The sequence below is a fragment of the Puntigrus tetrazona genome, unplaced genomic scaffold (genome assembly GCF_018831695.1).
Source record: "Puntigrus tetrazona isolate hp1 unplaced genomic scaffold, ASM1883169v1 S000000897, whole genome shotgun sequence".
Classification (NCBI taxonomy): domain Eukaryota; kingdom Metazoa; phylum Chordata; class Actinopteri; order Cypriniformes; family Cyprinidae; genus Puntigrus; species Puntigrus tetrazona.
The window spans coordinates 80001-95294 of NW_025048497.1; the positions used below are offsets into that span (position 1 = coordinate 80001).

Here is a 15294-nt window from a genome sequence, read left to right on the forward strand (position 1 = left end):
GGATCAGAAAGAGTTGAAGTGCAGACAGTGTAGATATACTAATACAATAATATTAACGCTAAGGCAACATTTATCATGCCTTTTGTTTACACTGCATTTTTGATCCTTTAAAATAAAAAAGTGAGAAAACTATGACCTATCTGCCCATCATTACTGACCGTGCAAACAATAAAGTCATGCTCATTGTTGTACATGGTTTAATGTTCATGCAGCATTCGTTTATTTGTGCCATGCAGAGACTGCTTCTGAAGTGCAGTAAAAACTAGATGAGAGTTTTATTAAAAAACGCTGTTAGTGTAAAACACACTGGGATAAACACGGCCTAAAACAAGACAAGAGAGTAAATATGATAAAATACAGTAGTAAGTATAGATATCTAAATATACATATATTGTAAGCTGGTCACAGTTTGGTTTGTGCGTTGTTTAAAGTTTATACATGAATCTAAGCCTAAATGAAATCTGTTTATCACTATAAAGGAATCGACTTGAAGAACTGATACTCATATCCTGTTTGATACTGTGCAGTGCTTTGATGCAATGTGTATCGTTAAAATTATAAATTAAATATAAATATAAATTAAAGTGATTGACTGATTGATTGATTGATTGATTGATAGATAGATTACTCTTATAATATCCTTTTTAATTTTAATACATTCAAGTTTTGATTGCACAACGACTGTTAATGGACATACAGTATTATGACAATATCACAAATATCTTAATTTTAGGTTGAAGTGGGCTAGTAAATGATGTTTTATATTATTTTGAATGGCACGGCTGTAGAATACACATGCATCGATACAAGCGTCACATGACAAATAAACCAAAGACAGTAGACTGTGTGAGAACGGAGAATCAGAGAAACAGATTTAGTCTGGATTCAGTTCTTGAGCTGTTTGTGTGGTGAAAGTCTCTACACCTCCGTCTTCACCGAAGCATGATGTCCTCGGAGCTCGTCGTGACACAGTCAGCTGGCCATCTGTGAGAAACACACTGAATCAGTCTGACCGCTGATACCGGCCTGCTCGTCCACTCCAGAGAGATGGAGATAAAACATCAGATCTGTCCTTGAGGAGTGTATGTGCTTTTTGAAGACAAAGTCAAATGATATCTAACGATCACAGATGGAAATGATGGCCATACCTGGAGCCTTGAACACACTTCAAAAGCTGTGTTAAACCTTCGCCGGTGTTTAGCAGCGGAAGCTGCTTACAATACAGTAAGCGAGGCTGTTTTAAATGTATTATGCTAGACCAAACACATGAAAATAACTACACATATTTTTATCTTCCTTGACACCAGACTTTGTGTGAGTAAGAGCATTAAGCATATTAAATGAAGCACATTACCGTGTGTTTTTCCTCTAATGTTGCCATATTAGCGAACAAGCCTTCTGGGACTCGTTTCATAAATATTGAAGTGCTTTGCTCCAACATAACCTCATGCTCTTCATTATGCTCGATGTTTTATTCATAAATCCCATTTCCAAATTTGTCTTTACCAAGCCCTGAAAGATGAATGTGATTTTGTTGTTTTTGTTTTTTCTTCCCCTTCAACATCTCTCCCTCTCTCCCTTTTGCAGTTTGTTATTTATTCATGAGATGTTGTTTGGTTATTCATGAGAGCAGAAGCATAAATGCCTCACAACCATAAATGCTTTCGGTGTCAGAGACGGAATCTGAAACAACAGTCCAGAAAAACTCCTTCTGCTGACTTCATGCCAAAATGTGTGTTCTTACACAAGCAATATTTCATAGTAAGTTAAAAAAATGCAATATTTATAAGCGCTTCATGTTCCTGTTTCTGCACACTGATGAACTTGTTCTAGAGTGTGCAGCGGTTAAATTAGTGATTCTCTTATTACGATTTTTGCCGCTCGTTTTCTTTGTTCATTTGTCAATCTATTTACATTTAAAACAGTAATCTAATATGCAGTTGTAAATGCAGTGTAAATGCATTCATGCCATCTCTGAGCTGCTTTACAAAGTCTGTGTAAATACAGTATATCAGCCTTTTCTCTTCTGCATTCACATGCATTTAACTCGTTTTATTTATCCAAAGTGACTTGGGGAACACATCATGTGATTCATTTTAAAGACACAAGATTTTATATTTAATTATGTAACATTGGAATCACAAGCATGAAAAGTCAGCGAGCTAAATAGCTCTTGATCATTAGACATAAGGATGTGATAGAGTCTGAAAGCAGTATTATGAGCATAATAATCTTCACAAAGTTCAATCCAGTATTTTAGCCCTCACATTCGCCTAGGTTTTTATCAGGTTTAGTTCTTGGTTTTCTCTGATAAATACAGCTGCATGATCCTCTTGCTCTCAGTAAGACTCTCTGAGTAACACTAATATTAAAAGTGTATTCAGCAATAAATGGACGAAGGCATCTGTGAAATGATGAAATGTAAAAGTCTAAAACGAGGTTCTGTGGCAGACAGCAGATCAGCAGGGGTCTCACATGCCGTTAATGGAGCTCCAGGACGACCTGTGCAGTTCTTTGACCTGAAAGCAAACAGCTATTCATGTCTGTAGAGGCAAGGAAAGCAGCACAAAACCTCCATCAGTGAATGCTGTAGAGCAGAGCCGCGGGTCACCCTCAGAGGTACAGAACCGTAGGAGCAGGTCTTTATCAGAGACGAGGTGAGATGTTGAGCGAGGAGGCTGTGAAAGCCCACAGCAGGTGTGTGTGTGTGTGTGTGTGTGTGTGTGTGTGTGTGTGTGCTGCTATTAATACACTCCACTCTGGCTGAATTATATCCACATGCTCCGCTTTAGCTTCTGTTACAAATGATGCAGAATTTAATAAAAATGAAAAGACTGGTGACAAACACAAATGTGAAGGAATTAAGACCAGGTTCAGGAGAATACTCTATATTCTGACCAAAAGCATTGGCTGAGAACTCTAGATGCTTTGGAAAAGTCTGTGCTTTCGTTAATTTTAGTGTAAACCTGGGTTTCACGTTATTTTGATGGTCCCTTATGAATATTCTGTTGAAAATAAGTAACTTCGCAGCTACATGTCAACTAACTTTCATTAGAGTATTAGTAGAGTATTAGTAGACTGGTAGGGTTAGGGTTGAAATAAGTTGACATGTACTTGAAAAGATCATCACAATAAAGAGTTAGCAGATAATAATCAGACGGTCTACTAACACTTAATGAACGTTAGTTGACATGTAGGTGTGAAGTTACTTATTTTTGTCAACAGAATGTTCATGTACCAACAAAATAAAACAGAAATAAAACAGGTCATTGAGCAATGAATGAAATCAATTAGAACTATTGGTCTCTCGTTTTGCTTTATATGCTTATAGCACATTTTTCACACACTTTCCAAAAAAGTCAAGGAAGGATTTTTTTGTGGATCCTGATGAAGGGTCTCTGGCTCGACCAATCACAGCTGTGGTCTTCAGAGAACATTCAGAAATAATGTTTTCTGTTCCTGTATCATTCGTATAACCTATATAACTTTGTGCCACGACAGGTCAAGTGCACAGACTCATGAAAGAGATACTGCTACTGCACTTATCACATATATGAAATGACCCCCATATAGCATACATCAATCATCTCGTAGATCTGTACGGGTGGAGCTGGGGATGGTGGAGTGTTTCTGAAGTATCTGAATGTACTGAGAGCGAGCCCGCTGTTTGACCTATCGAAACACGCCATCTAGAGTCTCATAACAGAACTTTATATTTAAAAATTTGGATGTTTTTAATATTCAGAGAACATCCTGCATAACTTAATGGGAACTTTATAGATTTCGTAAATTCTAGAACATTTTTGTCAGTCTGCGCTGTAGGTTTGAGGCGTGAGTAAATCGATCCCATACCCCAGTTTACGCCAATGCAATGAGAGCACGGTCTATAAAGAGGCTCCTAACAGCTCATAAAGCCTCATCCTCCTCCTGACCTCTCGACCTCTGATCGCTGTCTCTGACATGAAGACCTACAGCCAGATTTCAGTCCCCTGCAGAACTTTAATCCACTTCCAGCAGAAACACTTCATCTTCTTTTAGGTAATGGGCATGTTATGGCTCTGCTCTCCTTCTGCTGGCTGACGCTCTGTAATATTTCTCTCTTTCTCTCGGTCTGTTGTCCCTCAGGGCCACAGCGACGCACCGAGGACAGATCATCTTCAAGGACGCTCTGGCGCAGCAGCTCTGTGAGCAGGGAGGTGAGGAGCATCTCTGATCCGTAAACTTCAGATGGGTGTTAGAGAAATGACAGAGAGACTAAATATACACACAGTCTGATCTTCAGCATGCACGGCACATCAAATGACGAAACACACATGCATTCCTATACAGTAACAGTAAAGGTTGTGCTCATCCGGTGCACACGTGCATCTGAACACTTACTAAAAAACTAAATCTCTTCATCTGTGAGTGCAAAGACAATTGACGCAAGCATTCAACCTGCCAGGCGCTCAGTAACACACAATATAAGGGCATGAAAGTTTTTCCAGCATTTACACGTAAAGATTTTAAAGAAATCCATTTCAAGTTTGAAGGGCTTAAAGCTTTGAGTGGTTAAAGGAATTATAAATATCCCAGCAGGACTGAAGACGTGAAATAGAGAAATGGGGCGAATCTCCGTCAGTGATGAGACATGAGCAGATTAGCACACGGCTCAAGAGAAGATCTGAGACTGAGAGCCGCTGAAGCTTTAAGAAAGTGAGCGAGGACGGCACAGACATTTGACTGGCTGATAATGTTTGAGAGCGGCGTGTGCAGATGCGGGGTTAAGGGTTAGCAAGGCAGTGAATAGAGCATATTTCAGCAGTGCTGTGGCCTCTAGAGACAAAACCAGATCTGAGATGAATAACACGGCAACATTCAAAGCGAAAAAAAGGGAATTCAAAAATCTGAGAGAACACAATAGTACCAGGGAAAATTCAACGTTGAGCTAAAATACAGCGGTCTGTATGTCACTAAACACTCGTCTGTATGTCACTATACAGCACTACAGAGAACAGACATTGAGTTTAGTTTACTGTTGGTAGAAAGATTTGTCATTAACCCGATGATTTTTTTTACAAAGATTTGTGTGTCTGTCCTTGTGAAAAGGAAAAGCATTTTTGGAAAAAAGAGGATTTCCATATGGAAATAAAATAGTTTGCTTAAAGGTGAACTTATTGAATTGTTTTTTTGAAAAAGTTTTATTAAATGGAAATAGTTCAACGTCATACTGCTTGTTTGGATGCACCTAAAAGCTGCATTTAACATTATTAAGTGTACTTTTGAAAGTAGATTTAAAAAGACTAACCCTAAGGTTACAGGGGAATTATACCAATAATAGTGTATATATTAAATTGCATATAACAATAACATATAAACAGTCAATGTTTATTTATATAGTCCTTTTAACAATACAGACTGTTTTAAAGCATTGAACAGTATCAAATTTCAGAAAAGAGATTAAACAGTCAATTTTCAGTTAAAGATATTTTATTATTGAATGCAGAAATGTCATTGTTTAGATCGGCTCACTTTAAGGATAGGATATAATATAATAACATCGTAAAATTAAGTGTTACCCACACTTCTTTTCCACAAGGGTACTTGTGTTTTTATTAAGTGGTAACTGTCATGACTTCACATGACAGCAGTTTTATTGTGGATAGTGTGAATCAAATGTAAATATGTAAGCAGTTTAAGACTTTAGAGAGACTCATTTGCAGTGGTTTATATTTAGATTGGTGACAGTGATTTTGATCTTTTAACAGATTCTGATCTCAGAGTAGGTCTGTGCTGAAAGCTTTATATGTTATTGTTATGGTAAAAATTCATGGATTTGTATGAGAGTGGTGCATTTTCTTAGCCACTGTTTACCATTAGTTTCCATACAGAAGGAGGAAAATCATCATATGTATGAAAGTGAAATGAGCCAGAAGACTAGCTGGAATGAATAGACAAATGAAAGCATGTACCCACAGATAAACACATAAAGGCATGCTAAACAGAGACTATCAGAGCGGCAGAACTTCACTGAGAGGGAGAGAGAGCTGCAGATGACTCTAGTATATCAAAAAGTGATATCTGTGACAGGTTGGGATGAGGAAAGGCGACCAGAGAACTCTGCAATTTCCAGCAGCTCCATAAATTAGGGCTTTATGGGACACGCTGGACTCGTATCCCTGAGGATTGATTATCGAAAAGTGACTATAACTCACGGGGGGCGATCAGTGTTGGGCAGAGGAGAGGAGAGGAGGACGATCAGAAGCAGAGCAGATATACGACAGCAGACGTGTGGCCTCTAGATGGAGAGACGTGCTAAAGATGAAAGATGCGCAGCTGGAAAATAATGTCCTGTGCCTTAGACGCCCAAACGCGCCGCTTAATAATACCCAGTGCCAACTTTCATCTGAATGTCCGGCTTTGCATTAGAGAATGAACCGAGGCTCATGGGAAGCGCAGGGCTGTTAAACTGTCAGTGTAAGCCGGTCGCATTAGCACAGATCTACAGGAAGAGCGCCGGAGGTAATTAAAGTTCTTAAGAAAGCGATCGAGGATTAAACTAAGCCTGAAACGAGTGCGACTGTCTGCTGTGTGAACGCCTGATGTAGACAGAAGAAGAGGTCGACAAATGAACGGCAGAGAACGAGAGCAGAACTCCACAGACAAAGATCATGTGTGGGGGAGATTATTAGACTCATTGTGTGTGTGTGTGTGTGTGTGTGTGTGTGTGTGTGTGTGTGTGTGTGTGTCACATTACCTTTATTTATACAGCGCGTTATACATAACAGAGGGAAAGCAGATTTACAGTGTTAAATAAAAAAAATGTTGTATCAATACCGCAAATAACATTTAATTCTGCTAAAGCAGCTCTAGAAAGAGGACAAAAGTAAATAATCAGTTTTCCAGTTCATTCAGTGATGTCATTGTCCAGCTCAGTTTAGTTCTCTTCCAATAGTCTGTGCCAGGGGCAAGGCAAGTTTGGTCCAGGAGAGCTGCTGTCCTGCAGAGTTTAGATCGAGCTTGCCTTGCCCCATGTCGATGCAAGCAAAACCATAATATTGACAAATACTAAGTGTCCCTAACTAAGCAAGCCAAAGGTAACAGCTGCAAGGAACCAAAACTCCATTGGTGACATAAATAGAGAAGCAAACCAGGCACTGCTCTGGCCAGACAAAACCAGCAGTTTACTTCCAGAACTGGCATCTCTCTGAACATCCATCCAGTTCCCTCTGTGTGGAACATCACATGCTGAAGGAGATGAAGCTGGTCTGTGCAAAGGACTCATCTGCTTCTCGTGGTCTTTCCTGAGGATTTGTCCCAATCTCTGTGACGAGGTCATCACTGGAAATTTGCCTCTGGGTCTTATCTAATTGTCTTGGTCTCCGCTTACATTTAGGGCTGTAGAGGTCATGTGCTTACCTGCCATCTTATTTGGATACGGACTGGATCTGTTGGCTATGTTAACCTTGGAATAAGGAAGAAACAAACTAATATTAGCATAGATGCTAGTCTTCTAACAATGTAAGAAGTGTGTTATGTTGAAGCCTGGTTGAAAAGATGAGTATTTAATCTAGATTTAACAGACAGTGTGTCTGCCTCTCAAACAGTGTTAGGGAGATTGTTCCAGAGTTTTGGCACTAAAAAGAACCTGCCACCCACAGTTCATTTTAATATTCTAGGTTTTATCAAATGATTTTGAGAATTCAGTGGATGATAAGGACTACAGTATGATAAGAACTGGCTCAAGTACTGAGGAGATACACTATTTAGGGTTTTAAAAGTAATCAAGAATATTCTAAAATCTATATAATGTTTGATAAGGAGCCAGTGCAGTTTTGACAGAACCAGGCTAAAATGGTTGCATTTCCTAATTCTAGAAAGGACATTAGCTGCTGCATTTTAGACCAGCTGGAGTTTGTTTATTAAGGGCTTACTCCACCCCAAAATGAAAACCGGGAAGCTAGTAACTGTCTCATTGACTGCTAAATAAATTAGACTGTCAAGATCTTGAAAAAAATGAAAGACATTGTCTGAATACTTCCTCTGCCATCAGTGTTTCAGCCATTACGTTATGAAGTAACGACATAACATGAATAACATGTTTTTTTAACAATTTAGCATCGTAATGTCACCTTAGTACCATATAGAGAGCATCCGCTGGATGCACATAGCATAGGGTGACGTTACGGTGCTGAATTGTTGAATGTAATTATTTTTGTTTTATTTCAAGGTATTCTTGTCACTTCATAATGTTACAGTTGAACCACTGATGGCAGATGGAGTATAAGTTTGTGATTTGCATTTTTTGAATTTATGCGCATCTTGGTGTATCCATCCGTTTTTTCTGCAAAAGGCACATAAAAATAGGTGGACGGAAACATAGCTGGTAACAAAGATTTAATTATGGGGTGGAATATCCCTTTTAGCGTACAGAACATCCACCCAGTAAAGTTTTACAATAATCTAACCTTGAGATCATAAATGAATGAATTAACGTTTCTGCATCTGACATTATAAACATAGTTTATAGTTTTGTCAGGCTGTGAAGAAATATAAAGCTGAGTATCATCAGCATAGCACTGAAAGTTAACACTATGTCTCCTAAAATCTCCCAAGGGTAGCATTTCGAGTGTGAAAAGCAACGGTCTTAGTACTGAGCCTTGTGGTATTCCATACTGCACTGCTGCGAATTGATGGAGGCCAGACAAGTAAGATTTGAATGATGCCAATGCAATTCCACCAATGCCGACGTAATTTTCTGTTCTATTAAAAAGAATGTTGGGGTTGATAGTGACAGTAGATAGAGCAGCACTAATAGAGAGATACAGCCACGATAGGATGAAAAGAGCAGGTCAATTGTAACTAATGATAACAGTCTCAGTACTATGATACAGTCTGAATCCTGACTGGAAATCCTCACAGATACCATTTTAAGGGGGAACGTAGTTGTAAAGATTAGGGTTACCTAGTATTTACATATTATTTTTGACAGAACAGGACGATTTGAGATTGGTCTATAATTAACCAGTTATCTAAGATCAAGTTGTTGTTTTTAAAACCACAACTTGATCCTTTTAAACCAGTTTGATGGTTTCTGGGACATATCTTGATGAATTGGATGAAATCATAATATTCAGAAGAGGATCTATAACTTCTGGAAACACAAAGTATAGATTATATACATATAGATTATAGTCTTTTTTTTATATATTGGTTTTGAAGAGGAAGAATTGTATGTGTATGTATGTATCTATACACACACACACACACACACACACACACACACACACACACACATACACATGCAATTGTTCCTCAGTGGTTCTATAGGATATCTGATACAATACATACGCTGTCTGATGGCTGTATGGTTATTATTTTCTCTCTGATACAGTAGTATCGATGTAAATAAATTTGTTGTGTGTGTGTGTGTGTGTTCAGTGGAAGTGCTGTTTGACATGTTAGCAAACAGTGTCAGTGTGATAATAGTGAACATTCACCATGACTGCTGGTAAAATCTGTCTCTTCATCCAAACACTTGATATGGTTTTAATGCTTGCAGAGGAGGACAGTGAGAAAAGCCAGAGCCGTCACTCCCGTTACCCAGCATTCATAGCACACAAGTCAACAAAACATTGTTGCTGTTTAGTTTCCAGCCTGATCTCATGAGAAAACCTCTGCAAACGGTTTTCCAAAATCACAGTTTGTCCCTCCTGCTACAAGCCAATATGGATGAGTCTTAAATACACACAAGCTGAATAAATATCCAAATGATGATCTGTTTACTTTTAAATCAGCTCACCCTGTTTGGATGTTAAACCTGATTATAAAGCTCTGACTTTCTGAAGCACTGAAGGCTCTGAATGTCCAGTCTGTGAGCTAAATGAATCTTTCAGTCTTATTTCTGGGATTTGAACTCGTGACTTATGCAGAATGCCATGCCATGCAATCACCATGCCTGACTTATTTAACAAATTTTTGCTTTAAGTCTGATGAAGGCAAGCTATATTCCAGCGCATTAGTAACTGATAACCTTCCTCTGTGCTCTTGATTCGTCTGAATGGAGTAACAGTTGCAGTAGCGCCACTCAGTGGATGTTTGATTGGAAACTGCAGTTACATTCAGAACTCAACCATCACATTCATCCTCACATTCGCTCATGAGACTTTCACAGTGTGTATGTGTGTGAGTTCTGAAATAGAAATAGGTCAGCAAATGAAATGGAGCACAGCTGCTTTATCATTATAATGTGATGGATTTTGGGTAAAGATTATCTGAGGTTACTAAAGGAAAGATTGGCTATGTGATTTTTGGTATATTGGTACAGTTGAGAAGATAAAAAGTTTTGGGTTGATGAGGATGAGGGTTTCTGAGTGTAAGGTTTAAAGTGGTTAATTATAGCTAGACGTGTCAGAAGCTTTAGATAAGGAAAGACTGAACGTCAAGCTCAACCGTGAGATTAATGAAAGCCTGCAGTGTTCTCTAAAGAGTTAAAGTCAGTTATAAATACATTTGTTATGATGTTTCATTTAATCTGTGATATAACAAATAGTAACACCTATACATGTGTAAATAAGAGGTAATAATTCATCACACCTGTTGGTCCTTCATACATCTCAATGACTGTGACTGGAATGATCTTCAGAACCAAACACTGATTAAAGTAAAGGCTTTTGTTCATGTGAGATAATAAGATGGTGGTTAGCCATCAGCAGCTTCTGAAGGGTGTAAGCGGATTCTGGTGAGCAGGAGGATGATGAGTAGGAAAAATCATGAATAACTGCATGATGAATATATCTGATTTAATGTCCATTATTTAGCATAAAAGTGCTGTCGTTTTGGAGTAATTCAGCCACAAAATGTATTCATTCAGGTCATTCAGTTGACCTTTTCTTTCAATTATTTAATGAAAGCAGCTGTTTTAGATCAGTATATGGCTCATGTGATTAGTTTTACTGCTGAATGGGAGTTTGTACTGTAGTGTGTTATTTTTCTGTATGGATTACAGTGTGTTTTGAGTTTGTGACAAAGCACAGAACTTTTAAAAACATTGAAACAGGAATCGAACTAACAAAAGACCTTTATTAATAAAAATATTTAATTCTCCATCTAAAACTGTCCACAGCGAGCTGTACTTGATTTTTTTTTGTCCAGGATCCAGAAACCACAGACGGGGTGAAGTAGGAGTGTTAAATGACCCTACATTAGTAATATTTTTGTTGAAGTAGGAGGTAAAGACTCATGGGAGTGACATTGTCCTAGTTTTTAGATGAAGTACAGAGAAAACTGTTACCCTTAATATAGAGCCGCGAGACAGTCATTTTGGCAAAATAAACCCTGACAGTGAGAACAAGACCCTGACGATCCTCAGCTTCCAGCCATCGATCACAAGCTTCAACATCACTGTACAATCAGTCCTCCAGGATCAGGCCAATTAGATCTTCTGACAGAGTGAAAGAGAGCAAGAGATAGAGCAGTATGAGACATAGGGTCAAATGCACAGCAACTGACACTGGAGGAAAATGTCAGAAAGCGTTTATAATGAAGTCTCTTTATTTTTGTATTAATTGCAGTTAAATAAGATTAAATCTTCACTCCATGTACTGTATATTTACTAAAATGACCCTTACCAGTCTTTCTCCTTGTATCTTATAGAAGTCTTAATTTAGAAATATTCTATTTGATGTTTTTGCTTTGTCTCCTTCAGCTCCCACTGAATCTCCTCTTCGGCCCAGTCTAGGTGAGTAACAGCATCTTCATCATCATCATCACCTGTGTGCTGGCGTTCCTCCTCCCTGCTCCTCACTGTGCTCCTGTCTCTGTCTCTGTCTCTGATGTGAAGCCGTGGTTCATGGTGATCATGCTGTTCTCCGGGATGACTTTGAACACAACACTCAAGAGGAGCTCAATCTCAATATCTGGTGAGGAACACTCATCTTCCTTTGAGTTGTTTACATGGCCGCTTTCATTTTCATATGTAATATATTGCACTGCTGCCATATGGAGAGCTAGAAGAGGTGTTAATTGTCTGGTTCTTTCACAGGTCAGACTGTAGTAACTGTGAGGTTGGAGAGCAGTGCGGTGCGCTGATGCACGGAAAAGCAGTGACGTTTTGTGAGCCCTTTGGACAGAGAGAACTGGTAATTGTCTTTTACGGAAAAGATGTAATTAAGTGAAAAACTACAGATTTTGCCCTGATGTTACCCTTAAAGTAGGATTCTGGATTCTGACAAACAGCAGCAGGCTGGAAAATAGATGCACTCCTGCCAAACTCCTCAGAGAGATTATAGCCAGTAGAATGTCCTTCAAAATCAAGTGAGAGCAGACATTAAGCAGGCAATAACTAATACTTTAATGACTGCTAGCTGACATGTAGCTGCAAAGTTACTGATTGATTACAAAGTTAGTTACACACAAGAAAATAAAACACACGCACACTAAAGATTGGTGGTGTGGTCCTGTTAGGCTTTGCAGTGCCTCGTATGCCATGTTCACATTATTCCTGTGTGGATGAAGTGGATCAGTGAATAGAAATGCTCATGGTTTTATGGTCTCTTTTAGACTACAGTGGCTCTGAACACGAGCACAGCATCAATCCTGCAGTTTGCCTTTGGTGAGTATCTCAGTCCTTCTGCAGTTACTGTACGACTCTTCAGCTCCTGCAGCCATAGATGACTGGTATACGGCCGAATACTAAGTTCTTGTGTGTGTGTTTGTGTTGGTTGTTCAGGGTCTGGTTCTTGTCGGTTCAGTTACTCAGACCCCAGTATCATCATCTCCTGCGGTCTAAACTCCTCTGATGACTGGATCACCTTGGAAAAGATCAGGTTTTACTTTATTTTAGGAAATGGCTCCAACACACTCACAGTATTACAGTAACCATTATGTAATAACACCATTAGCAGTGTATGGATTACATCTCCAGTGTTTTTATCGTATATGTGCTGTGTTTCACAGGGCTCCCACCAACAGCAGCACGGTGGTCCACCTCCTGCCATTGCCTTCAGGCTGTAAAGGAGAGGCCATTCATCTGCGCTGGAGTCAGGAGCCACCTGTGGGGCCCGATGGGTATGAGTCCTGCTGGGGCCTCGATAACATACTGGTGCTAAACACCGCCAACCGGCCCCCGCTGCTGGAGGACAGCCTGGACCCTCTAAACACCGCCAACTGGCTCTTCTTCCCTGGAGCCACAGTAAAGGTACATAACCCAGTAGTAGGGGTGTAACTATTCACGTACCGCGTATTGCACGATCCATGGTCATTTTCCAAATCATCAAAGTGATCATCCTTGTCTCCTTGTTAATGTGGTCTTTGGAGTGAGCAAAGCACGTGCGTGTGATTATTTAGTTGTTTTGAATGCACTTGTCAAAGGAAGTGCATAATATGTGCATCAAGGAGGGATGGGAGGGATGCATTGCATAAAATAAAATTTTATTTTACATATTATGCTAACAATATAAAGATCAATAATACAAAGATAAACATCATGCTGCATTCGTTGTCATTTTATATTTTTTCTCACTTGCTAAGACACATCTTCTGAAACCATTAAACACAAAACTTCATCTTCAAGCATTATTTACAAAACCTCTGACTCAAAACAGTTTTACCTGTGTTCAAAATCAAGTCAGTATACAATACACCAAAAAATATTTTTTTTCAAAACATTTTTAATGTTCAAAAAAACAATTTGTGTTCAGTCAATTACATGTGTTTTCTATTTGTATGTGATTGTTGCCACTTATGTTTATCAGTATAGATTAAGTGCATTAGAGTGCAGAGTGTGTTTTGAGAATGAGAATGTGTTTATAGTTTTGGTCAAATGGTTTAAGGTATTGACGACAAACTGCACAATTAGCTTAATGAGGTCAGGCAACTTTGTTCAGCCAATGGGCTTTTACTGTTTAACTGTAACTGCAACTAAACCAAGATGTGTTGTACACTTATTTTATTTTAAATACAATTAGCTGAAGTTTTACCCACTTGAGTACATCTTTATACTGTATGAAATGTTATAATTACTACAATTACTGCTGAATTTGATTAAAATATTTATGATAAACTAAAATATACTTAAACTTAATTTCTATTCAAACTAGTATCAAAAGTATTTAAATATATCATTAATTACACATTTGCAATTTAGTTCATCTAAAATATATGAACTATAAATATTGAATAACACAATACAGTTAAAATGTGAATCCAGTGCTTTACATGTGCTTTAGGATGATAGTCAACACATCAACAGAAGTGTTCTTTAAAACATGACAGATTATTAAAATGTAATGGTTTAAAATGTACGGTACTTTTAAAGGAAAATGCATGTTCATGTAAAAAGTGTGTTCAGACATTAAATCACTTAAATGGCCTTTTATTTCATTGATATTATATTATCTGCCAGATCTGAGCACTTCAAGCGCATATTCAGTAAAATCAAGCACACTTCTTTTTCATGAGGGATGATTTATGAACGCTTTCATTGCAGAGTTCAGTTTATGGTTTAATGTCACAAAGTGCTAATATGATGGGTCAGAACACAAGGCCACAGCTTTGACAGGGTCATTTCTTACAGCAACCCAGTGAGCGTTTACCAGCAGACAGGTCTGTTTCCCATAAATGACTCAGAGCAGAGGCTGTCGTTAATGTCTTCTCCATCTGCCTGTATCTGCAACATGGAGATTTCAGTTTTGTCAGAAGCATCTATAGCACTGTAACACTTCCTCTGGTTTCATTCGCCAGCACGCTTGTCAGTCAGAGGGAAATTCCTTGTACTTTCATGGCGGAGAGGGGTTCGAGCACAGCTTCGCTTCTACTCGAGACGTGGACCTGCACCGTGAAGAAGGACGCAGCTACTGGGAGGAAGACTTTGAGAGTCCTCTGAGCGGGTGCGTCTTACCAGCAGATAAGATTGGGATTCGTGCTAGTGGAGTACTTTTGTGAAACAGCATTTTACCAGTAGTTAGGTCAGTCAGTAAACGGTTGACATTTCAGTTTTGATATCTTGAAGCTCGCTGGATAAATTTGATCTCCAAAAGCAAGCATTTGGGTTACCAACATCATAGTATCAGATGCTGTTAAGTGTAGCAACAGTTTCTGTACAACAGAGTATGATATGCAGGGAGGTGTGATTGTAAGTGCTGTGTGTGACCTGTAGATGGGAGGTTGATGGAGCAGTGAACGGAGTTCAGTGTGGAGAGGTGGAGTCTGGATCTGCACTTGTCTTTCTTAAAGATGGAAAGAGGAAGGTGTGCACACCTTACCTCAACACCACTGCCTACGGAAACCTGCGATTCCATTTCACCATGGGTATGA

The 15294-nt window shown here is 38.8% G+C and overlaps 1 protein-coding gene across 4 annotated transcripts in view; it reads left to right on the forward strand.

The window, feature by feature from the left end:
• The window catches only part of LOC122335805 (reelin-like), a 77328-nt gene that overhangs the window by 28875 nt on the left and 33159 nt on the right, over nucleotides 1–15294 (forward strand). For all 4 annotated transcript variants that reach the window (XM_043233607.1, XM_043233608.1, XM_043233609.1 and 1 more), the window contains exons 4-12: nucleotides 4126–4196; nucleotides 11687–11719; nucleotides 11822–11900; nucleotides 12023–12119; nucleotides 12541–12592; nucleotides 12710–12806; nucleotides 12937–13177; nucleotides 14722–14867; nucleotides 15137–15288. In XM_043233607.1, coding sequence (XP_043089542.1) covers nucleotides 4126–4196; nucleotides 11687–11719; nucleotides 11822–11900; nucleotides 12023–12119; nucleotides 12541–12592; nucleotides 12710–12806; nucleotides 12937–13177; nucleotides 14722–14867; nucleotides 15137–15288 — 968 coding nt within the window. The remainder of the gene's footprint in view (nucleotides 1–4125; nucleotides 4197–11686; nucleotides 11720–11821; nucleotides 11901–12022; nucleotides 12120–12540; nucleotides 12593–12709; nucleotides 12807–12936; nucleotides 13178–14721; nucleotides 14868–15136; nucleotides 15289–15294) is intronic.